The 26,124-nt window shown below is 36.2% G+C and overlaps 4 protein-coding genes and 1 long non-coding RNA gene across 6 annotated transcripts; 2 read left to right on the top strand and 3 right to left on the bottom strand.

Annotated features, from left to right (window-relative positions):
- Positions 1-407: 407 nt before the first annotated feature.
- On the bottom strand, positions 408-4,892 carry LOC141703860 (uncharacterized). Its single transcript, XM_074507250.1, has 5 exons — positions 3,495-4,892; positions 3,140-3,389; positions 2,480-2,566; positions 2,234-2,400; positions 408-2,117 (listed from the first exon to the last, which is right to left on the bottom strand). Exons 1-5 carry the CDS (start codon positions 4,890-4,892, stop codon positions 408-410), a joined length of 3,612 nt encoding a protein of 1,203 aa, XP_074363351.1.
- A 2,427-nt stretch (positions 4,893-7,319) lies between these two features.
- On the top strand, positions 7,320-9,911 carry LOC141708800 (laccase-11-like). Its single transcript, XM_074512586.1, has 6 exons — positions 7,320-7,505; positions 7,695-7,846; positions 7,958-8,202; positions 8,299-8,427; positions 8,514-9,437; positions 9,530-9,911. The coding sequence occupies exons 1-6, from the start codon at positions 7,401-7,403 to the stop codon at positions 9,658-9,660; spliced, it is 1,686 nt and encodes a 561-aa protein (XP_074368687.1). The 5' UTR covers positions 7,320-7,400; the 3' UTR covers positions 9,661-9,911.
- A 509-nt stretch (positions 9,912-10,420) lies between these two features.
- On the bottom strand, positions 10,421-11,067 carry LOC141708799 (uncharacterized). The gene has a single exon (XM_074512585.1). The coding sequence runs from the start codon at positions 10,993-10,995 to the stop codon at positions 10,516-10,518; it is 480 nt and encodes a 159-aa protein (XP_074368686.1). The 5' UTR covers positions 10,996-11,067; the 3' UTR covers positions 10,421-10,515.
- Positions 11,068-11,671: 604 nt separating this feature from the next.
- LOC141706414 (tetraspanin-15-like) lies at positions 11,672-12,940 on the bottom strand. Of its 2 annotated transcripts, none has more exons than XM_074509179.1 (2): positions 12,234-12,940; positions 11,672-12,065 (listed from the first exon to the last, which is right to left on the bottom strand). In XM_074509179.1, the coding sequence occupies exons 1-2, from the start codon at positions 12,933-12,935 to the stop codon at positions 11,769-11,771; spliced, it is 999 nt and encodes a 332-aa protein (XP_074365280.1). In that variant the 5' UTR covers positions 12,936-12,940; the 3' UTR covers positions 11,672-11,768. The 2 variants fall into 2 exon arrangements, with proteins under 2 accessions (XP_074365280.1, XP_074365282.1); XM_074509181.1 differs by having other exon boundaries at positions 11,672-12,051.
- Positions 12,941-16,086: 3,146 nt separating this feature from the next.
- LOC141706470 (uncharacterized) lies at positions 16,087-17,398 on the top strand. Its single transcript, XR_012568833.1, has 3 exons — positions 16,087-16,329; positions 16,454-16,524; positions 17,354-17,398. It is a non-coding gene; the product is annotated as an uncharacterized LOC141706470 (long non-coding RNA).
- Positions 17,399-26,124: the final 8,726 nt, after the last annotated feature.

Raw genomic sequence — 26,124 nt, 5'->3', positions numbered from 1 at the left:
AGCTCTACGGTCGGCGCGTTGGAGGTGGGCTAGTAAAAATATTTACATTGTAAATTGAAATATGATAATTTAATCAAGCTCTTTGTCAGATTAATGAATTAATGAATAAGAACATCAGATATCTTATTAACAGACATACAAATCTAATCTAATTGTTAAGTAAGATCAAAGAAAAAATATATATGTGTCAAATGTAATGCAGTTTCAGAGATTGAGCAAGAGATAGTGAGAGAGAGAGAGAGAGCATTGTAACTGAATTGTAAATCTACATCTCTTGAAATGATTCTGTTACAAGAAAAGAGTTATATAGGCTTGGAGCCATACAAGTGTGATACTACATTTCTAACTAACTTTCCCCCCATTTCTCTATTTCTATATTTCAATATTTAATAGTCTAATATCCCCCCTCAAGTTGAATGATTCTGAAACAAGTTGCAGACATTCAACTTGGAAAGAAAGAACTTGATAACAGCAGCACTTGTTGCCTTGGTGAACATATCAGCAGGCTGCTGTCCTGAGGCCAAGTGAAACATCTGAATAATTCCCTTTTTGAGTTTTTCACAAACCAAGTGACAGTCGATTTCGATGTGCTTAGTTCGTTCGTGAAATACTGGATTAGATGATATATACAATGCTGACTTGTTGTCACAATAAAGAGAAGCTGGCATAGTATGATTTAGCTGAAAGTCATTAAGTAAAGTCAGGAACCAAGTTATTTCACAGCATGTATCTGCCATGGCCCTGTATTCTGCCTCAGCAGACGAACGAGATACAGTTGGCTGCTTTTTGCTACGCCAAGAAACAAGAGAAGATCCGATGGTGATGCAGAAGCCAGTAAGTGATTGTCTGGACTCTGGACAACCAGCCCAGTCAGAGTCAGTATATGTTGTTATCTGTAAATTTCCAGTGGCAGAAATGAGCAATCCTTGTCCATGTGTCTGTTTTAGATATCTAAGTACTCGATAAATAGCTTGCAAATGATCCGAACGAGGTTTTGAAAGGAACTGAGACAGTACATGGACTGCATATGATAAGTCAGGTCGAGTGATGGTAAGATAGATCAAACGACCCACTAATCTTCTATACATTACAGTATCAGTATCAGATAGGAAGACAAATGAGTTGTCAATAAGTTTGTGGTTTTGCTCAATTGGAATGACAGAAGGTTTAGCTCTAGATAAGCCAGTTTCCTTGATAAGATCAAGAGCATATTTGCGTTGGTTGAGATAAAAGCCAGTGGTTGACCTGGCAACTTCAATGCCTAAGAAATACCTGAGAGGACCCAAGTCCTTGATCTTGAATTTGGTCTTGAGAAATGCTTTCATAGCATTAATATGTTCAGTAGATGAGCCAGTAACCAATATATCATCAACATAGATTAATACAGCCATGAATATGGAATTACTAGTGAAGGTGAATAAGCTGTTATCACTTTGAGACTGTTTAAATCCATAACTCTGTAGAGCTGTAGAAAGTTTCAGATACCAACACCTAGGAGCCTGCTTCAAGCCATATAGTGATTTCCTTAATTTGCACACAAACTGAGATGAAACAGATTGATGTGCTGTAGATAGAACTCTGTATCCAGGAGGTAGTTTCATATATACTGTTTCATTTAGATCTCCATGGAGAAATGCATTAGTAACATCCATTTGAGTGACATTCCAGGCCTTTTTAGCAGCAACAGCCAAGAACACTCTCACAGTGACCATCTTTGCAACAGGTGCAAAGGTATCAAAATAATCAACTCCAAATTCTTGAGTGAATCCTTTGGCTACTAACCTAGTATTGTATCTTTCTACTGAACCATCTGGATTATATTTTACTTTAAACAACCATTTGCAGTCAATGACATGTTGATTTGATGGTAAAGTAACCAACTCCCAAGTTTGATTTGATTCCAAAGCTTGAATTTCAGTTTTCATTGCAGCACAACAGTTAGGATCTATAACAGTTTGCTTAAAAGAATAAGGCACTTGAATCTGAGATGTCTTGGTTACATAAGCTTTGTATAAAGAAGATATATTCTCATAAGATATGTATTGATGGAGAGGATAAAGACAAGTAGACGCAGAATAGGTGGAGCAGGTTGTAGCAGATGGTAAACCAACATAATCCTTGAATTTTGATGGAACAGTTTTATTCCTTACTGGTCTAGCAAGAACTTGAGGTTCAGTGTTAAGAATTGTTCTGAATTATCAGAGTCTAACACTTGAGATTGAGAGTCTAATACTTGAGATTCTAAGATATGACCAGCAGGTAAATCAATGGATGATTGCGCAGCATTAACATCAACAGGATTACTATCCTCAAGAGTACTTTCACAGATAGTGAATAAAGGAGTAGAAGCATGAGATTTATTTAAAAAAAGGAAATACTGTTTCAACAAATCTGACATCTCTGGATATAAAGCATTTCTTAGTTGATAAATCAAGAATTCTGTAACCCTTTTTGGCATAAAGGTATCCTAAGAAAATACCTTTAATAGCTCTAGAACTTAGTTTGTCAGTGTCAGTAACATTTGTTGCATAACAAAGACAACCAAACACCTTAAGATGATCATAATCTGGCAATTTTTTATATAGTAATTCAAAAGGTGTTTTATATTGAAGTAATTTGACAGGTAACAGGTTGATAATATGAGCAGCAGTCAAAATAAAATCTCCCCAGAATGAATTAGGAAGATGGGATTGAAACTTAAGGGCTCTAGCAATGTTAAGGAGTTGTTGATGTTTTCTTTCAACCCTCCCATTTTGCTGAGGTGTATGAGCACAACTCATTTGGTGAATGATACCTTGAGACTGAAGAAGTTCAGTAACAGCATGATTGGTAAACTCAATACCATTATCAGACCTGAGGATTTTGACATAAGTGAATTGATTCTTTGCATACTCAAGAAATTTTTTGATCAGATTTGGAACTTGAGTTTTATGCTAAAATAAGACTATCCAGGTAGCTCTGGAATGATCATCCACTTTGGTTAAAAAATAAGAACATTTATTATGAGTAACCTGTTTATAAGGTCCCCATACATCAATATGGATCATATCAAACACATTGCTACTATAGGAATTACTGGAATCAAAAGATAGCCTGTGTTGTTTTGAAAAATGACAGATATCACATGAAGAAAAATCACATTGTTTTACATGTACATCAGGAAGTTTAGTTAAGACATCAACAGAAGGATGTCCTAAACTATTGTGCCACAAATTGACAGAATTAGAATTGGAAGTACAAGCACTATGAGCAAAAGAATTACAAGTTTGAGAATGATCTGATGAGACTAAAGCATATGAAGTTGAGGCTTGAAAGAGATCAGGGAGTTGCAATTTGTATAGACCATCTTGCAAGTTACCAATCTCTTTCTCCCTCTTCAAGATAAGGTCCTGCAAAATACATGTATGTTCAGTAAAAATAACATGACATGATAGATGTTTTGTGAGTTGTGATGTTGAAATGAGATTGCAATGAAAGGAAGGCACACATAGGACTTCAAAAAGAGTGAAAGAAGAGGTCAGCTGAACATTTCCTATGTGAGTGATAGGAACAGTTGTATTATTTGGCAAGTGCAATACTGATTTCACAGATTTAGAATTACTCAAGACTGTGTAGTCAAATGTTATGTGATTAGTAGCTCCTGAGTCTATTATCCAGTCATATGCAGCTAGATGATTACTCATACCAGTAGTATTAGAACTAACTGTTGTAGAAAATACTGCAGATGAGAAGATCATACTAGACATATGAGCATTTGAGGAACCAGGTGTCTGACATTGAGATTGCTTGATTGATTCTTGAATCATTTTAGCAAGTTGTTGGCATTGAGTATCAGAGAAGGCATTGAGAGTAGCATTTGAGTTGTGTTCTTTGTGAGAAGTATCAGTTTTGTCTTCATTAAGACTCACATGAGCAACAACTACAGATTTGTTTCCTGCATTTTGCTTTCTTGGTTTAGGCTTAGGTTTGCCATACATTTTGTGCCACTCTGGATAGCCATGGAGACAGAAGCATTTGTCTCTGAAGTGTCCTGTCATTTGATAGTAATCACAAGTAAAAGCAGAATCACTTGTTTTCCTTTGACCAGCATTGTTTATCCCTTTAGTTCTGAAATTGGGGTTAAATTTCACATTCATTGCCATGTTTTCTGTCACAGGAGTATTAGAGATAGAAGCAAAATCTCTTTGAGATTCTTCTTGGAGAAGCAAGGAGAATGCCTGATTGAGTGATGGTATTGGTTTCATTAGAAGCAAATGTCCCCTAATTGCAGTAAATGCGTCACTCAGTCCCATAAGAAACTGACTTAGTTTCAATATTTCTTCATACTGATTCAATTTCTGAGCACTCTGACATGAACAGTTGGTTGTTACACAGGTACATTTTGGAATAGGTGCTAGATTATCAATTTCAGCAACAAGTGTCTTGAACTTAGTAAAGTAAGATGTAACAGAGAGATTGCCTTGTTGTAGAGAAGACAACTCTTTGCGAAGTTGAAATGTCCTAGGCATGTTGCTCTGAGAGAATCTAGTAGTCAAATCTTCCCAGATTTGTTGAGCAGTAGAGAGATAAGCCACACTATTTCTTATTTCAGTGGATATTGAATTCAACAACCAAGACACAACCATATCATTGCAGCGATTCCACATTGCAATTTGAATGTTATTATCAATAGGCTTGCTAACAGAGCCATCAATGAATCCTAGCTTAAGTTTAGCAGATAAGGCTATAGACACAAATCGACTCCATTGATGATAATTTTGCTCAGTTAAGAGCATTGTAACCAAAGTTGTGCCAGGATTATCAGAACTTTGTAGAAAATAAGGATGATTAGTATCAATTGATACAGTATTAGATGATGTACCAGTAGTTGCAGTAACATATGATCGAGTCATGATCAAAACACAATTAGATGCACACAATCAGCTGATAACAGATGCTATACAATATGTATAACAATTGTACGTATGATCAGAACAACAAGATTACAGTACTGAACAAGGATTGATAACAAATGAGTATGAGAAAGACTTAGAGTTTGTAGAGATTACAATCGCAGAGATCACAAACTTTGCAAATCACATGGAAAGATCACAAATCGCTCTTGAAGAGATCACAGATTGATAGCGGAAGTAAATGTTGTGTTCAGCAGTCGATTTCTTACTCTGATACCATGTCAAATGTAATGCAGTTTCAGAGATTGAGCAAGAGATAGTGTGTGTGAGAGAGAGAGAGAGAGAATGAAAGAGAGAGAGCATTGTAACTGAATTGTAAATCTACATCTCTTGAAATGATTCTGTTACAAGAAAAGAGTTATATAGGCTTGGAATCATACAAGTGTGATATTACACTTCTAACTAACTTTCCCCCCATTTCTCTATTTCTATATTTCAATATTTAATAGTCTAATAATATGTAAATGAAAGAGAGATTATAAATACCATAGCAAAATAAGAGTTGAAACCATAAAGACTTGGACTATGACCTTGAGTTGAAACTTGAAACTCTGGACTTGGCTCATGAGGGAAGTATCACAGAACATTACGTCAACAATGTCGGTATAACTTCAGATTTAAAATGTTTTAATATAATTTAATTTAACTTGATAACAAAAATAAATTACTAACTCTAATAAGTAATTATATCATATAAAATTGTTATTTTACTTTTTAAATAAATTAATTTAATTTAAAAATGGATATTTTTGAAAAAGATATATCTTACTTGAGCAATATAGAAAAATTTACATATTTTATCTCCAAGGGATATTTTTGAAAAAAGGTTGTTTAACATAGTTTACTTGAAAACGATAAATTTTGTTCTACCTAAAATAAGTTAAATTTTTAGTTGATATTAATAATAAATTCAGAATTATAAAATACAAGTAACAAAATACATTTAACTACAAGTATTGGACTATATTTTTATTAAATAAAACACTATTACATATTTTTTTATAAATTATTTAAAATTAATAAAAAAAATACAATTTAAATTTAAATATAATAATCAAAATAATATAATTTCAACATTATTCCTACAAATAAATAATAAGAAAAAAGGCCCCGTATCGCCGGAATTATAGGTTAGTAATATATTATTATTGGAATCACATTCTTTTGAGAGACTATTGGAATCACATTTATTTGCGAGTCCTATTTAATTGGAAATAATGTTAAAAATAACAATTTTTTGGTGCAAATGACTGAAAATACCCATTATGGAAGTAGATGGCTGAAAATACCGTTTTGGATACGCATTTGCATTTGGGTATCGTGTTTTGTACTAGATACGTATTTGTCAAATGGGTATCCAATTTATTTATTTTTTATTTTTTTTTAAGATACGCATTTGGCAAATGTGTATCTCAAGGCTAATACCCAAACTACAAATGCGTATCTTTAGTAATTTTCTTAGATACTCAATTCTCAAATACGTATTACATTTACCCAATTACAAAATGCGTATTCAAAACGGTATTTTCAGCCATTTATTTTGAAAATGGGTATTTTCAGCCATTACACCCCAAAAATGGGTATTTTTAAACATCACCCATTTAATTGCGAGTTAGACATGGTTAACATATATATCAGAGTGGTGCATATTATGTGTTTTTACTTTTCTTAAAATAATAATAAGTAAATAATATAAAAAGTATAAAATAAATAAAATTACCTTTATTATATTTTTATTTCTCTTACGACTTTATATTATCCTATTAATAAAAGTTATTGTAATCCTATTGTAATTTTACTGAGTTGCACACAAATAACATATTTATTAGCATCATCTATATTATGCTTTCCTACTTTTCTTAAAATAATTTGGAATAAATAAAATTATCTTTTCTTAATAAACGAAATTCATTTTTAATTATAATTCCACTTCTAATTTGATTTTAACCTTATCTTCATTCCACCTATTTCCTATCTCCTCTTTTTTTTAATAAAATAATACAATTGTTGCAACCCTTTTTTTGTAAAAAATACTCTGAAAAGTTTTAATATAAATCTAGAAAGGTATTAATAATTAGTTTAAATAAACTCTCCCGTAAAAACACGTGTTATCATCTAATCATCTGGTACAATAAAATTGATAAAAGCTTGCAACCTGCTACGATTAATAGCCAACAGAATGTACTCTGATATCTCAACGTCCCAAAACAACATTGCTTTCAAGCTTAGTTCGTCCAATAACAAGACTTGCTTTCAAGCTTTGTTCAAAGTCTTGCATTATACTAGCAAGCTTGCACTTTCTGCTCATGTTTTACCTAATACCCTGTTTTCTCTCAGTTCATAACAATTTTTCAGTCTATAAAATCAAGCCCTACAACCCCATATCAGACACAAACACAAAGCAAATACCTCTCCCTCCGAATTTCGATATTAGCTACAAGGAAAAAAATGGCATTATGTTTTCGATGGTCTCAAGCTATACTCTTTCTCTCCATAAGCTGCACTGCAACTTCTCTCTTAGTCGATGCCGCATTGAAGACATATCAGTTTGATGTTAGTGCATTATAGCTAGTACAACTTCTCATCGTTGATAGTTGTCGCAAATGACCGCCATACAGGGCTAGCCATGTATAGGGCGCGCTAGCCCTGTATAGGGCGTGCAAATATAATGCTAGATTACTAGCTAATACTATTTAATTATTAGTTGAAGCTAATTTCAGTTTTGTTGGATTTGATCAACAGGTTCAAGTGAAGAATGTTAGCAGACTGTGCCATGCAAAACCGATTGTCACAGTAAATGGGATGTTTCCAGGGCCTACTGTATATGCTCGAGAAGGAGATCAGATTCTTATAAACGTTACTAATCATGCACAATACAATCTGTCCATCCATTGGTAAATATAATGTTTGTCCAAGTTTATGAACCGTTTTACCTCGAGAAGCAGGGATTATACAAGAAAAACTTATTGTATGAGCTGATTTTAATCATCTGAACACGAATGCAGGCATGGTCTGAAACAATTCCGCAATGGATGGGCTGATGGACCAGCATATATAACACAATGTCCAATCCAGACAGGGAGCAGCTACACTTACAATATGACGGTTACAGGCCAAAGGGGAACCCTGTGGTGGCATGCACATATTTTGTGGCTAAGAGCAACTGTTTATGGTGCCATTGTCATTATGCCTAAAGAAGGAACTCCATTTCCATTCCCTCAACCTTATCGCGAAGCTAATATAGTCTTGGGTTAGTTTTACAGATATCTAATGACAGAATTTTCATCTTTGCTTCCTGAAGTTTTCAAATTCTGAAAAAGATGACCTATATTGTGTCTGTGTGCAGGAGAATGGTGGAATGATGATGTCGAAACAATTGTTAAGCAAGGCAATAAGTTGGGATTGCCACCACAAATGTCAGATGCTCATACCATCAATGGAAAACCAGGACCTCTTTTCCCTTGCTCTGAAAAACGTAATTTTTAATAAATCACACACACATACATTCTCTCATACTCTAATTATCTCCTCATATACTTGTATTTGTTTTTTGGCAAGCAGATACTTTTGCAATGGAAGTGGAGTCAGGAAAAACATACCTCTTACGAATCGTGAACGCTGCACTCAATGATGAGCTCTTTTTTGCTATTGCTGGTCACATATTGACAGTGGTAGAGATTGATGCCGTTTACACAAAACCCTTCACCACCAATGCCATTCTTATTGCACCTGGCCAAACGACAAACGTACTAGTAATCGCTGACCAATCTCCAGGCCGTTATTTCATGGCAGTAAGCCCTTTCATGGATGCACCAGTACCTGTAGACAACAGAACTGCCACTGCGATCTTACAGTATAAAGGCATTCCGAATACTGTACTTCCTACCTTGCCTCAACTTCCAGCCTCAAACAACACCAACTTTGCATTAACTTATAGCAGTAAACTCAAAAGCCTAAATACTCCACAATTTCCAGCTAATGTTCCTCTTAAGGTTGATCGACACCTGTTTTATACCGTTGGTCTCGGGCAAAACGTCTGTCCCAACTGCCAGAATGGAACACAATTAACAGCATCACTTAACAACATAACATTTGTGATGCCAAAGACTGGACTCTTGCAAGCTCATTATTTCAATATTCCCGGGGTATTTAAGACCGATTTTCCAGACCGTCCCTCCGCGCCTTTCAACTATACAGGTGCACCACTCACAGCTAATCTCAGGACTACCTTAGGCACCAGGTTAAGTAAGCTGAAGTTTAATTCTACTGTGGAATTAGTTTTGCAAGACACTAATCTCCTCACAGTCGAGTCTCATCCATTCCATCTTCATGGCTTCAACTTCTTTGTCATGGGAAGCGGTGTAGGGAACTTTAACCCGAGAAAAGACCCTGCTAAGTTTAACTTGGTTGATCCACCTGAGAGAAATACTGTTGGTGTTCCCACTGGAGGTTGGACTGCTATCAGGTTCAGAGCTGATAATCCAGGTAACCTATGCACACGAGAATTTATCCGTTTGGTCTAGATCTTCTAAATGAAAGTATGAACTAATATTGTGAAATTGTTTTGATCTTTTTAGGTGTTTGGTTCATGCATTGTCATTTGGAACTCCACACAATGTGGGGTTTGAAGATGGCTTTTGTCGTTGAAAACGGCAAGTCAGCAGAAGAATCTATCCTGCCACCACCTAGAGACCTTCCTCCCTGCTAGATATGATGAATCAAAGAGATCCCAATTTGTTCTTTCAAGCTTGCATTGCATTTAAATTTCGCAATTTGTTTCATCAAAGCTTAATTTCTTGTCTGTTCTGCAATGTTGCAGTAGATTCTTCAGAAAAGAGATTGATTAGTTTGTGCAACTCAAGATTGTTTTGGGGGTCTAAATTAGACCTTCTGTAAAATAAAACCTGATCAATGAAATTTCAAGTTCACTATATATCGCTTATCGAAAAGATTTATTTATTTACAGGACCTCAAACGATGCAGAATTGCAGACAGAGCAACATACTCTAACCATCTATGCGTGTGTTTCATGTTCTTGCTAGTTTCTAAAATCAACTACTCCGAAAGTAGAAACAATATAACACTAAGTCAGCCAGATTTTGCTTTTTGGTTCCAGTTGCACAAATAAAGTATATCACCGATAAATATTTCGGATACGGAATTTCCTAAATCCTCATACGAGAAATCTTAATTTTATCTGAATCTGAACATATTTTACCTGCCTTTGGCCTTAAGAATGCTAGCATTAGCCTAAAATGGTGCAACAACTTCAGAGGTTTATAAGTGAAGTAAAAGCAATAATCATTAAAGTGAATCAGATAATTGTTTGTTAATACTTTTTATATGCGTTTGATTTGAGGTATAATATAAAAAAAAGTTAATATTTATGTGAGTTTTAATATTGAAACTTGTATAAATAATTTAACTATTTTGTCAAAACAATCAAATCGAACTTGGGAAGAAGTCAATTAACACCATAACCTTAATTTTATTATCTTAATTCATAGGAGACACCTTAGTCTCTTTCAAATGATAATCATATTACATGCATGCATTTGCAAGTTCATTTGCCATGTCCACTGCCATGCCCTGATCCATATCCACCACCTTCACCAGAACCATTTCCGGATCCTGATCCCTCCCCGCGTCCTGATCCAGACCCACGGCCTGATCCGCCTCCTTGGTTTCCCCCAGAACCTGAACCAGCTCTTGATCCAGCATGTGACCCTGCATATGAACCTGCTTCTGAGCCAGCACCAGAACCTCCTGAACTACCTGAGCTGGATCCTGATGATGAAGATGAGCTTGACCCTGAACTCGAACTAGAGCCCGAGCCTGAACCAGAACCAGAACCAGCACCAGCACCAGAACCAGAACCACTTCCTCCTAATCCAATCCCAATGCCAGCACCAATTCCAAGTCCAATACCGAGACCATTACCTAAATTTAAATCTAAATCCTTTCTTGCTACTCGACTTTCGGAAACAGTGGCAATAGCTGAAATAAGCAAAGCAATGAAAGCCAATGACACCAGACTCGCCATGTTTTAAACAAGTTAACAAAAATTGCTTGAATTTTTGTTTTTTTGCTATTGTGTTCTGAGTACTAGGAGTGCAACAAGTGCAAGGTATTTATAGGCATGTAGTTGCTAAAGCTGGATGCTAGAATAGCCAGGAAATAAAATTGATGGCGTGCAGTAAGTGGGGAATTTTGTTTTGCTTTAGTTTGTAGAATTGTTGATGTGGATCATACACATATACTGAGGGCTGAATTGGTGGATGTGAATATGTGATAAAGCTTAGGCATGAAATGGACACTCCATATTGTCCACAATTTTATCATTATTAGTGTTACAATTGTATGCCACCTAACGATTCCACTCGTGATAGTGGAATTTCTTAGGCTTTCTTAAACTGCACTACAAAAAAACTATACCTCCGGTGCCAGAGAGCGTGGATATGAACAGTGACGGAACTAGGATTACAAATTACCCGAAGCTGAATTAGTATATATACATATTTTAACCGGGAATTATAACTTTTTCCTTAATTAGTTTTTATGATTTTTTCGGTAGTAAAAATTAGAACTTTAACAATATTTTGAAGATCGTTCAATGCTGTAACAAGTCAGTCCCGACATGATTCCGATGTCAGTATAAAAATGTAACATGTGCATGCTCTTGTATTTTAAGCAGAATGCAGCCTATCAAAGTATGTTGCTAAAGAATATTAAATTCGATATGGAAGTGAATACATCAATATTTAGTAGATTAAGTTCAGCAGAAATGCTTGATGGTCTAATTCTAACAATAAATCGCTATTTTCCAGAACTCTCGGACATGGAAACAACAAACAATAACAGATGCACAATAAAGAGCAAGCCGGCAACTGAAATTAGAAAAGATCCCAGTATAATCCATCTTCTCCCGACTGTTGTTCTGAATCCTTCTCTGCAGCTGTTGCAGTTGTAACACAGAATTGTTTCTTGATTCGTCCATGTATCACAATCACTATTATGTCCTTTACTCGTATCCTCTGATCCATCATTTTTTTTCCAGTATGTTGCATTAACATATTCCATACCGCAACTTGCTGGTGGCCTGCAACATCCCGACTAAAAAAAAAGGTATCCATTAGGCTATATACTGTTCAGTCGCTCTAAAATCTTAAGGTGTAAGAGGAAGGTACTCCACGTCTAATGTATATCGTGCATTGTGGTAATTAATTAATAGAACAAAAGGAAGTATAAACTTAACATAAGCAATTGATCGAAAACACAGACCTGCACTGGTGACAGCTTTTTGGTTGCATAATCATAGGACTTGATCATACTAGTTCCGGATGCTAAAACTTGACAAATGCTTTTATCATACAAGCATGACTTAATTCTGCTCCAATTATCAGTGTTATATACTTTCAATTTCAGCCGTTGAGGCGAACCAGGCACGGATCGGCTCTCCATGTTAAAACCTCCTACTAGTCCAATTCCCACAATTAACACCACTATCGCGGGGATCGTGATTAAGATCAATGCAGGCATTCGCAATGGTGGTTTCTTCATCATAAATGACGCCACAATATTTAGTACGCCCATTACTACCAGCATTGCAATGATACCGTCGTATAGCTTATGCATTTTTAAGAGATATTCACAGTCGTAACCTGTCATGAAGATTAACCAAACGACTATAGCAATTATTGGTAGAGTTAGAAGAAAAGCTGCCAGGTTTAATATATGCTCTAGAGGCTTCATGCTATTTTTTGGCTTCTCCGAACTTCCCTTCTCACTGGCAGTTTCAGTAGTAATCTCTGGAGTTTCTTCCTTTTCAGGTTGCGGTGTTGGTTCTGGTGCTGTAATAGATTCTGGTTCCGGTTCTGGTTTCGGTTCTCGTTCTGCTTCAGGTTCAGGGGCTGTAACTGTTTCAGTGTGAGATTCAGGTTCAGGGGCTGTAACTGTTTCAGTGTGATTAGTGTTATCAGCCATATCAATGTTACATATTGAACAAGAAATTTATGATCCAGTGTTGTATGAAATTAGCCTATTTGTTAGGGTCCTGGTGCTGACTATCTATATTTTAACTACCAAGTCAATACAGTTTTTTGCATCTAAGATTTTAACTACCAAGTCAATACAGTTTTTTGCATCTAAGTTTGGTTTTCAAATTTTAAGGGATAAAAGCAAGCCATGGACTAGTCAATTTTATTTTTATCCTGTAGTTACTTGTTATACCACTAACATTTTTTTGTGACATGTTTAGTACACAATTCTATAAATTTAATTTATTTTGATTATCTTACACTTTTTTTATAATGGTGAGCCTCCTGCATTCATGACAAGCACACCAATCAAAATACAGAATTTATTTGTTGAGAAACATGCTGAAATCAAACTAAATTGAACACAATGTTTCAGTCCAATCAATAACCACTCTGATGTTGATCAAATTTCTCCATTGCAAAGTTCTACATTAGAATTAAGTTTGCCTCGTCTTGCCTAATGGCATAGTGTGTATGTTATAGTCTCGTCCTTCCGTAATAGTCCCGTCTTTCTGTCTTGTCTAATCAAATTTGTCATTTCCACGTTGGTTAATAAAGTTGTCTCATGACGAGAAGAATTGATTCAGTAAAGGAAATAGAAGAGAATAAACTTAGAGGAGGAGGATGAAGGTGGCTTGGTATATGCGGAAACTGTAGAAGAACTAAGTGAGATAGATTTGCATAGATGTTTGGTAGGAAGGTTTCTTACGGAATCTCCTATAGACTTCCAGGCGAAACAACATAAGATGGCTTCTTTGTGGAAACCGGGGAGAGGGATGTAGGTAAAACCATTGGAAACAAATAGATCACGAGATTGACATTAAACGGGTCATAGAAGGGAGCCCTTGGACTTTTGGTCGCTTTCAACTCGTGTTTGTTCGTTTGAAGGAGGGTGATAACCGAAGAACGGTAGCTATTAACAATTTGGATATTTGGGTCCAGTTACACGATATGTACTCTGGTTTTATGTCACAACGAGTAGTCATGGATGTATGTAATCACATTGGTAAGTTCATAAAGTCTGATATTAATAATTTTACCAGTTTATGGAGGGAATATCTTCGGGTAAGAGTTTCGATTTCTCTGGATGCTCCAATTAAAAGAAGGACGAAATTGAAAAAAAGTGTTGATCAATGGTGCTGGGTCAATTTCAAGATGAAGGGATCCCTACATTTTGTTTTATCTGTGGTCTTATAGGCCATAGTAATAAATTTTGCGGAAAATTATTTAACACTCCAGATGAATTAATTGAGAGACCTTATGGAAGTTGGATGCGTGTTGAACCATGAAGAATGAATCATACACTATGAGCAAAATGATTAAGACCTGGGGGTAATTCCGGCAACTGTAGCAATGGAGAAAGAGGAGTCAACGAGGGAGAATGTTGTTAGAGAGAATCAAGGAATAATTTTTCAAGAATCCAATCAATCAGGGATGATAGTTGATAACAAAGATCCAGGAAATAGCCTTTCAGTTGGAGAAAATTAAGGGGGGAGATTAATTATAGAAAATACATGTGTTTTCAAAAATGTGTATAATAAGTTAAATATCGATTTTGTAGCGGAAAATTAGGGGGAACTGGATTCAGCTGTTTTAAATATTTCGGACACAAAAAAAGGCGTACAAATAACAGTAATGTTTCTATAACTGAGGATAATTCAGAAAAACCAACTGATGTTGAAATGCATAATCAAGATCTGTAAAAAAAATTGATGTTGGTGGGTGTTGCGACGCACACCTGCCTATCTTCATGAGTGCTCTAAGTTGGAATTGTCAGGGTATTGGGCTTTCTTGTAAGATTCAATTCCTTAAAAATGTTGTTAGTCAACAAAAACCTAATTTTATTTTCTTGTGTGAGACGTTATGTGGGAAGAAGAAAATGGAGAAGATTCGGAAAATGTTGAAATTTGAAGAAATGATAGTTGTGAATGCTCAAGGTAGAAACAGAGGTTTGGGTATATTGTGGAAAGAAGCTGATCAAGGTAAATTAATTTTTTTCTCAAAATCACATTGATATTGAGACTAATGTTCCTGGAATGGAGCCCTGGCGTCTTACAAGAATTTATGGAGAGCCAATTAGGATGAATAGAAGGAAGACCTTGGATTTATTGCGTAACTTAGCCTGTGACTCAAATTTACCATGGTGTGCAATCGGTGACATGAATAATATAGTGTCTCATGCTGATAAAAAAAGAGGATCCCCGTACCCGAACTGGTTAGTGGAAGAATTTAATGAGGCTCTGTTAGACGCTGGTTTAAGGGATATAAAATTGTTGGGTCATCAGTTTATATGGGAAATGAGTAGAGGTACTGTAAATTTTATTGTGACTAGACTGGATCATGCTTTGACTAATAATGAGTGGTTGCATCTTTTTCCTTTAGCGAAATTACATAATCTGGAAGGAACCCCCTCAGACCACATCCCAATTCTTTTAGACCCAAGGAAAGCCACGAGACAAGAACACAAAAGTAAGAGTTTTAGATTTAAAAATGCTTGGTTATGGGAACCTATGTGCTCTCAACTAGTAAAAGACATCCGGGATGGAAGTGTGTATTAACTCGAATTTTTGAGACCTTATAAAACGTTTAATGACTAGTAACCCTGACGGACGGGAAAAACTTTTGAGCCCACACTATGCAGTGCGTAAGAAAATGAGTTTCAGAGTTGATATTATGATTATACGTACCAAATGAGTGTATGTAAACGCTATTAGTTTTCGAAGAAAACGAACTTTGAAAAACGACCATATTTACGACTCATCGAGGATTACGGGAATTCCAATATAATTACAAGATTAAAACCCTCCGGATTTATATCCAAGTATGATAATTCAAAACATAAGGAATAAATGCGAAAGGAATTACATCGCGAACCATTTACGAGGAAGTATTACGAAAACGTTTAAGCGACCGAGAGAACGCGTAAACGATTAAATAAACGTAACGCACTAACTATCCATGGTAAGAAAGTAACCATGGTTACTTTATCAAATAGTGAGCTAGATATAGGATGATCAACCAAGGATAATGAAATAGTAAGCTAAGGAAGCTAAAACAAGTAGCTTAGCTTGTAAACTAGGAAGCTACTTAGATTTGTCCATGGATTTGGCAACAAGAATAAACCTAGGATTCTAAACTAGAGAATATCAAATCAATATAAGATATCACCAACATAATTTCCTAGAAGCAACCAAGGAAGCAAGCATAAAACACTTCTTCTCTCCCCATTTCTTCCATTCGGCTTCTTCTTCTTCAACAAGGAATTCAAAATCAAATCTCCAAGTTCTAGCCATGGATAAATCCTCCCATTAATTCTAAAGCTTCCTAACAACCAAACTAAGGTAAGATAATTCTTTGATCTCTTTTTATCAAGGTTTGATGGGTGAAATAAAATCAATAAAGTTGCTAGTGAATAGTATAAATAGTAACTCTTCTTTGGTTTCTTGATTTCAATGGTGATTTTAGGTTCCAAAACCATACCAAGCACTCCCAAGACTCCACCATCCTCAATAACACATCTCAAGATTTCAAGAAAGGTAAAAAACTTTGACCCAACTTTATTTAAGATTCAAATTCAAGATCCTTTTAGTATGTAGTTATAAACCTAGTTTTAGTGGTGATATTGTTAAGATCTTGATGTTTAGTTAATTAGATTTAAGGTTGATTGTTGTTGCCTCAAGAACATGATATTCTTAAGAGTAGTTAGTGTGTTTATGATAATATGGTGATTGTTGGTGGTAGTATAAAGATTTAAGGCGTAAACGAAACTCCGATCATTAACGTAATCTCGTTAAAACGAACAAAACGTAACTTTAAGTTTCTGCAGAAAGTCCCGAAGATGTAAACTGTAGTTTCTTGAAAAATAACCCTTTATTATGATATACAATTTTATAATGATCGTTTAGGCGCTTGAATCGCTTGATTCCGATTTACGGATCAAAAGTTATGACCGTTTTACTAAAAGTGATTTACGCGACAAAAACTGCTACGAATCACAAACTTTGAAAATATAAATAATTGACTTGAAAGTGTTCATAAATCATGAAATTTTTACAGAGATCAGCATATTGAGTTTCCTAAATTTCATAAAAATTTCAAGTGAAAATAATGATTTTTCAGTTTTATAAAAATATTGGAGCCGAGACCGCGCGATTAGTAACCATAGAATCCATAAGCGGAGCCAACGACGAAAATGAAATTGAACTTAAGATTCTTTGAAAAATGAAGCGACCATGATGTGAATAAGGACTTAAAGGAATAATAAGGATAAAATAAGTTGAGAGGGTGCATAACAATTAGTGCATGAGTGCGGGTAGCCGTAAATTAGAACGGGACCTAACGAAGTGAATTATGTTATGATTATAGATTTCCGAGCGGAACCTAGAACATCCTCCACCTCGAGATACCCAGGCAAGTTTACGAACCCAACTCCACTTACTGTTGTGTTGTGAAAGGATTGTTTTATTATCATTGCATAAATACCATGTTTGCCATGATACATAGTTATTGAATTTTTGCATAATATAGCGATATTGTACGATAAACATATGTATTGTAAAATATTTATTTCCGCTTTAAGCGTGATGTATAATTATAAGATCGAGAGTCGGTCGGGATTTTATGATGAAAATCTGGGAATCATTCCGGTGATATTAGGACAATTACAAGTCCATAATAGTACGTTTTAAAGGGACTCAACGTCCACTTACGAAACATTAAAATACCTCGAACTTTTATTAAAACGATTTCCCAAAGATCATATTCCCTCAACTATATTTTATTATTCGAAAAATAAATATTATATACCTATTCCTTTATTATGGAAGAAGTATACTCCAACGATTATTTATTTCAAACCCAATTAAACATTAAAGATTATTGATTGCGTAAACATAAACTAGTTGAGGAATAGTATTTTAAATATTCTTTTAAAGAGTAAACTCGTTCGAGGTTAATTATTTATCAATTATCATTTAATTATTTATTATTCATTAAATGGTTTATTTATGATTTAAAAATCATAGATCCTGATTTAAAATACTTTCTGATTTTCGGAAAAATTATTCGAATAATTTCAGAACGTCGGAGAATATTATCTCGACTTATTTAAATATTTTGAATATAGTTTCAAAAGAAACTCCCCCTTATATAACAAATATGTTGACAACGGTCAACTCACATCCTTAGTACTTCCTCCGAAAATTCTCGGAAGTATATATATATACGTACATATCCAAGTGTACCTATCAACAAGCAATATGTTTGGGGAACAATATAAGTTCCATATATATTATGGGATTCTTACAAGGATAAGGAGGGGTAGACTCCAGTACTTCGTGGACTGGGGAGACTACCAATTTACTACCACATGAGAAAGTATTTTATATACTGATGAACATGTGAAGTATGCGTACCTGAGAGGGATGGGCGCAAAACCGTGTCTTGAGAGGAATAGACGCGAAGTGTGTACCTGAGAGGGACGGACACAGAAAAGGCCCGAATGCGGACAGGGTGATAACCGATAATAAAAGGGAATCGCCCATCTACATGTAGAAAAGGTTACTTTTATCGTAGTACGACTGATCATCGTATGCGGTGGCTCCAACGAATGTCCTATTCTTCCAATTGGAATTGTGATGCAATACCGTAACCCAAGCTTAGGTGATGGGTTTACTATTAAGGTATTCGCGGGATAATAAAATCCACTAAAGAATTGTTTTTATAAGAAGGTGTGTGTTATTCCCAGTGGACTAACAATGAGATTTACAGAAGGGGGGTTGAATGTAAATCTCAAAACTTTTTCAAGTTTTGAGTAGTTTCTAAGGCTAAGTGTTTTAGTGAGCAGATGTGTGTGAATGACTTGAAGCTAATATAGACAGATATATATATTCAAACACAAATGTAGAGAACACAAAAAACTTAAAAACTTTTCTGGTGGATTTGTTGTTCCACCAGAGATGTGTTATTTCAGAAAATCTGTGATTCAAAGAATTAAATCACAGCTGCTTCCTAGTACAAACTAGATGATTTTCTCTCTGGATTTTTCTAAACAGCTCTGGAAAATTCACATCTAATTACTAGCTGCTACTTGGTTTATATATCACCAAGTTTACAAGTGAAGACAAAACTGTAAAATACAATTAAAAAGGCTCTTCACATGTTTCTTCTTCATTTCTCTATCCAATGCAATTTAGGCTTAGCTGTTAATCTTTGAATACTTCCTTGTTTGCACCAGAATAGAAATGCTGCATTTTCTTGATTCCTCCTAGAGGCTTCCACATTCCAGTTTGTCTCTGTCAACCCATGTGCCTCTGTCAGCTTATGAATTGTCACTATCAACTGCTAATGAACTAAGCATCCGTTGAAGCTTTCATCCGTTGATGCCTTATCCATTGAGGCTTTATCCGTTGAAGCTTTATCCGTTGATACATTAGCAGTTGAAGTCTTTATCCGTTGAAGCACTTATCCGTTGATGGATATTATCCGTTGAAGCTTTAGAGACATCCGTTGAAGCTTTATTTCTTATTCATTGAAGGTCTTCAATATCAGTTGATACTTCTTCACTTATACAAAATTACAAGGCATGAAATATTTACAATTAGCCCTCCTATTTGCATATCCACTAGTAGTCAACATGACTGATAATTTCCTACAACATCTAAGAATTACAACTTGAATCCAGAGAATGAAATGTGCTACAATACTAAACTTATTGCTAAGTAAAGCTACTCCTTCAACGGATAGCCAAGATGGTCTTATCCGTTGAGGCTACAAACACTAGATTTCTACTTAAGTGTTTTGTTTAACTTATCATCAAATTAATATACATATTCCTAACAATCTCCCCCTATTTATGTCTACTAGAACTGTAGGCATAAATTTGGGTTTAGCTTGATGATAACAAAACACTTGCCAAATATATTAACTGTAATAAAACAGAAATTCAAAAGTGCTGCAAAAATGTGTATGCTGAGATGGAATTGAGGAATTACATTGTTTCCAAGGGTGCTCCTTTAGCCTGAGCAGATTGATTTCTTTTCCTTTGATCCCTTATTTTCTTTCCTAGCCTCCTGTCATTCTCCTCTATTTGAAGTTGAAGTTGTCTGTAGAACTCAGCTTCATCTTCTTCATTGATGTCCAACATAGATTGCATATCCTTGAGAGTTTCATTACTGGCAATCTTGAGCTGATCTTCAAGTCTGAAAAATCTTCTGACTCCTTTGTTGTCTCTGAACTCCATCAACCAATGAGGTGATTTGTGAACTGTAATTCCTCTTTCTTGAATGAGTAATGTTCTAGGCAAGGCATTGGGCTCCCACCAAGTTTTCCTTATGTTAGCAATCTTGTTGAGAATCTCAGTCTTGACAGTCCTGGTAAACCCAGAATCCCTTTGTATGGCTGAGTATACTCTAACCAAGGTAGAGTAGCCTTCATCCAAGTTCTTTCCCCACTTCTTTTGTATTTGAACACTAGTCTTTCTGGTAGCTGTCTGTAGGTAGCTATTCCCCTTACTTCCTCCAGCTCATCCAGATAGAGTTCAATGTCTGAAAATTCTTTTATGTCACAAATGTGAACATAGTCATCCTTCGAGGCTTGTGGCTTAGGCTTAGGCTTCTGAGTGAATTTGATTGAGGTTTTAGGAGGTGTTGATTTAATTCTTCTTTTCTGCTTCTTTGATGGTGGAGAAGAGGTTAAGAAGGTGGGCAATTTGATGGTGTCCCAATCAATTGGTTCCTCTTTGGAATGATTATTTCACCATGAATGTTTATGAAGGGGTCAGGCACAATGGGTTCAGGAATAGAAGGTAGTGTTTTGGATTTTGATTGGGTTTCTTCAGTCTCATCTACCATCTTTCTCTTTACATTGGCCTTCTTTCTGTTCCCTTTCTGCCATTCCTCTATTTCCTTACTTCTTTCTTCCATATCATTATCAACCATGTCCCCCATACCTACATCTTCACTCTTGTCTTCAATTTCTTTCTTTTCTTCAGCTTGACTTGACTTTAGCTATTTTTCAAGCTCTGCTTGTGCTCTTTTGTCAGCCTTTAGCTTTTTGGCTTCTTCCTTCAACCTTCTAGCTTCTTCCCTCTTGGCTATTGGGAATTTGGGATGTCCTTGCATCACACAAATGCTCTTTCCCTCTCTAAAGATAATAGCCATGTTCCTCCTTTCAACCACATCCATGGTCTCTTTGTGCTTTATGATACTTCCACCCAAAACCTTGTCTTCATCAGGCTTTGGAAGAGGAAATTCCACTTCTTTCATCTGAGCAAGGCTTAGAGGATTCTTTGTAGAGTCCTTATTGGATCTGTTGTTGGGCTTGAGAACCATAGGTTTCATATTCTTGGAAGAAGTCTCTCCAACCTTATTCCTCCTTACTGGCTTGAGCTCCATAATAATTGGTTCCACCTTTGTGCTATGCTTCACAGATTGTGATTTAGAAGTTGTAGAACCAAAAATTTGTTGCATCTTTTCATCAATTTTCCTCCTTTGCTCTTTGACTTGCAATTCAGCTGCTGCTATCTGGATTAGATCAATTCCATCAAGTTTTCCTTTGATTTGAATAGTTGAAGAAGTGGTGATGGCAGGAACTAGCACTTGAGATATTTGAACTGTGGTTGATGGCTCTCCTTCCCCTTCCCCTGTATTCTCCCCCTTTTTGTTATCATCAAGGGTAGGGGTCAAGCCTTGTGCTTTTGCCAGCTGCATTAGTAGATTTGTCTGAGTTTGTTGATTCTGAAGAATGGTGACCAGAGAGTCTTCAATGATCTGAACTCTGTCTTCCAACCTGGCCAGCCTCTTGTCAGCATCAGATGCTTTCCTCAGTCTCCCTAACAAATCTTGCATAGTACCATAAGGCATCACTGAATCCATCTTCTCAGCATTGTAGGATTTCAGATCAGCAATGTCCTGCTTGAGTTTATCCACACTTAGATTCTGTTTGAAATGCTGCAACTGCAAGAGATGCAGAGAGTCCAGATGAGCTTGAAGAATTGCCTTGGTAGCAGCATCTGTAGTCTCCTGAAGGGCCTTCTGAATAGTCATTACTTGCCTGACCAAAGTTATACCAAACTCTCCTGGTGTAGATGCCTTTGCCCATGCCCAATCAGGTAGATCTGGAACAGAACTTGGGCATGCTTCTCCCCCTAAGTTCATGCTCTCATCCAAAGAATTAGAGTCATCATCATTAGAATTTACTCCAAATTCTTCAGATGGCTCACCAGCTTGAGAAGGCAGCCTGTTTACAGCAGCTTTGTCTCTGAGAAGAGATTCTGAAGTGTGTACAATGTTTAAAGTCTGTTCTGCCTCCATATTGCCCTGAGCAGCCAATAATTGATAGGCTGGAACAGGGTGAGTAAAAGTGTCAGCATCCAAGGAAATGTTATCAATTACAGCTTTGTAATGTTGCTGAAATTGTCTTTCCTTTTCAGCATCATCCACTATCATTGACTCACTAGCAATGGCTGGATCTACCCTTATAGCTTCTGTACCTGCCTTTCTCTCATTTTCTCTATTTTCTTGCATCAGGGGCTCCCCCTGGCTCACACACACCCTCACCCTCACTTTCTAAGGTGGCACTCCCCTCACTCACTTTTGCCATGCTGGAAGAAATAGCATGCATATGATGACTCTCAACCTCTCCTTTTGCCTGGGAGTAACCCAGCCTCTCACTCAAATTATCACTCCCTTCCCTCAAACCTAAAAGTGATTGTACAATAACCATGTCCTCTACAGTTGGAATTGTTTATGTTATATGTGTAGAGACCATCAACGGATAGGGAGTATCCGTTGAAGTGGAAACTGATGGTATCAACGGATAACTGCTGTTAAGCTTATCCGTCGAAGAACAACCACTTGTCAACGGATGAGAGATATCCGTTGAAGAAGGAAAAGATGTAGATATTGAAAGTGACATAATTGTTGAATCTGTGTGAATTGATTTTAAGTGAGGTGACATAGTTCTTCAATTATATCTGAAAGAATTGGCTGATGATCCAACAAATCATCTAAAAGATGATGATCATCAGGTTTTGAGTGGGGCTCCTCCCTGAGTTTTAATGAGGGAGAATCAGGAATTGATGTGAATATTATATCAACATCCAGAGAGGGTGATGGAGAGTTTGATGATTGATGTGTTTCTATTATGAGAGAATGGGACTGTGACTCCACATTTGCTGGAGTCACATCAGGCTGAATTTGAGAAGGCAAAGATACAGGTGGATGTATCTGTGCTGTGTGTGCCCCTTGTGTGGAAACTAGGGTCTTGGCATTCTTCTTCCTTGAAAAGGCTTTGATTGGTGAATGTGTGGCTTCAGTGTCCCTCCCTCTTTTGTTCTGTGTCCCTGGTTGGGGACTATTTTCAATAGTTGCACCCTTTTGGGAGGATGCAACTAGGGATGTGTTTGACTCCTTTTGAACCACCACAGTCTTTTGAGAGACTGTGGCTTGGCTGGCTGGGGTACCACTCACCTCTCCCGCCTTATCCTGGGGGGTTTCTTGATGTTCACCCCTCCCCTCACCACTCACACCCTGTTCACTCCCTTCAAAGTTTATGGTAGTTGTTACAACTGTTGTCTTTTGAGAGACAACAGAGGTGGTTTTCTTTGGCTTGTGTTTTGAAATTTTAGTTTTGGTGGCTTTGGTAGGAACCTGTTTGGACAAAGACACAGATTCCATTGCCACACTGGAAGGCAAAGAAACAATGGGGTTGGAAACAGTAGGAGTTATAGAAGTGTTTACCTCACTTACCTGTGGTGCATTCATGATTGGCAAATATATCAATGGCACCTGGCTGTTGAGGTTCATTCTCAAAAGGTCTGCAAGGACCCTTTTCTCTTGTGCCCAACATTTGAGTTTATTGTTCTCATTAGATATAACCAATCCTTCAGCAACATGGTTAGCCAATAATATAAAGAATCTAACATAGTAGATGTTATGTGGTCTATTAGCTTTGTTACCTAATCTGGAACCTAATTCTAGCATGACATAGTTGCTAAAATTAAAGTACCTATCAGAAACTAGCATATAGAGCATATTAACAAGAGATGAAGTTATGGCATCAAAATTGCTAATCTTCCCAGAGAAAACCTTGATAAAGGCATCTCCAAGAAAACTCCATTCTTTCCTAAGGCCCTTCCTTTTAATACTACCTAAACTAGCAGAATCAAAAGCATAGCCTATGGAATCTAACATAGCAGATACATCTTTATCAGTGTGTGGTGTCATGGCATTATTCTCAGGCAACTTAAAGCAAGACTGTATATCATCACAGTTAATGCAATAATCCTTACCTTTGAGAGAGAAGACAATAGTCATATCTGTGGAGTTGAACTCTGCAGTTGTCCAAATCTCCTCAATCACCTCACAGTAGATGGTTGGGGATTCCAGCATTGCATAGCTTAGTTTGCAGTTTTTGATGAAGTCCATCATCTTGTGATAATCAGAATGGGCTTCATTCTTTTCAACCAAGGCTACGAAATTATTCTTTTCATAAACAAATCCAGATAAAGACATAATTTTGACTACTGGTGCCATTGTTGTGAGTAGAGGTTGCAGAGAAAAACTTGAGAATTTTGGGAGAGAAGGAGAATAAAAATTGCAAGAAAGCGTAAAGTGAAAATAAGAATTCAATGGGCTTTTATACTTTCTTGAATTAAAACATAAATAAAATGATTAAATGATACTTTTAAACAGATTACAACCGTTTAAGCATAAAGAAAACTATAGAAATTCTGAAAACTGCCTTTAATACAAATACATACAACAGTGTATATCTTTATCAACGGTTAAGGAAAAGAATCAACGGCTGTGACTCACTTAAAGTAACTGATGTGACACTTCAACGGATAAGGTAAATAGTTATCCGTTGATGATCAACACTATTTTATCCGTTGAGGGATAAAATTACCAGAAATGTATTTGTCTTTCAACGGATAATGAACATCCATTGATAGAACAATTTTGGCTTTCAACGGATAGGGAATATCCGTTGATAGAATAAGTCTTACTGAAAGCCAACTTTGTTCTTGCAGCAAATTCATTTCAGGCTCAAGGCAGATTATATAGAGGACATAAATTTATGAATAATTAAGCATACCTAGCTCACTTACTAATCTTGTGAATGTTGATTCATCAAGTGGCTTGGTAAATATGTCTGCAATCTGCTTTTCACTTGGAACAAAATGAAGTTCCACTGTACCTTTCATCATATGTTCCCTAATGAAGTGGTACTTGATGTCAATGTGCTTGGTTCTTGAGTGCTGCACTGGATTTTTAGTAATGGCAATGGCACTTGTGTTGTCACAGAATATAGGAATTTTGTCAACAGTTAGTCCATAGTCAAATAATTGATTCCTCATCCATAGTATCTGTGCACAGCAACTACCAGCAGCAATGTACTCAGCTTCAGCTGTTGATGTAGAAACAGAATTTTGCTTCTTGCTGAACCATGACACAAGCTTGTTCCCTAGAAATTGACAGGTCCCAGTTGTGCTTTTCCTGTCTATTTTACAGCCTGCATAATCTGCATCTGAGTAGCCAATTAGATCAAAACCAGACTCTCTAGGGTACCAAATTCCTAGATTTGGAGTCCCTTTGAGATATCTGAAGATTCTTTTAATAGCCACTAAGTGAGCATCTTTAGGGTCAGCTTGAAATCTAGCACAGAGACATGTAGAAAACATTATATCAGGTCTACTAGCAGTTAAATATAAAAGTGAGCCAACCATGCCTCTATAACTTGAAATGTCCACAGACTTTTCAGCCTTGTTTAATTCAAGCTTGGTGGCAGTGGCCATGGGAGTTTTTGCAGATGAACAGTCCATTAAGTCAAACTTCTTTAAAAGATCATAAATATATTTAGTTTGACTAATGAAAATTCCACCACTAACTTGTTTAACTTGTAAACCAAGAAAATAAGTTAGCTCTCCCATCATGCTCATTTCATATTTACTTTGCATTAACTTAGCAAACTTTTTACAAAGCTTATCATCTGTAGATCCAAATATAATATCATCTACATAAATTTGAACAAGTATTGTAGAGCCATTAACATTTCTAAAGAAAAGAGTTTTGTCAATAGTACCTCTTGTGAAGTGATTATCTAGAAGAAATTTTGACAAAGTCTCATACCAGGCT

This window comes from Apium graveolens, chromosome 2 (genome assembly GCF_009905375.1).
Source record: "Apium graveolens cultivar Ventura chromosome 2, ASM990537v1, whole genome shotgun sequence".
In the NCBI taxonomy this organism is placed as follows: Eukaryota; Viridiplantae; Streptophyta; class Magnoliopsida; order Apiales; family Apiaceae; genus Apium; species Apium graveolens.
This window is presented reverse-complemented; position numbering and strand designations above follow the sequence as displayed.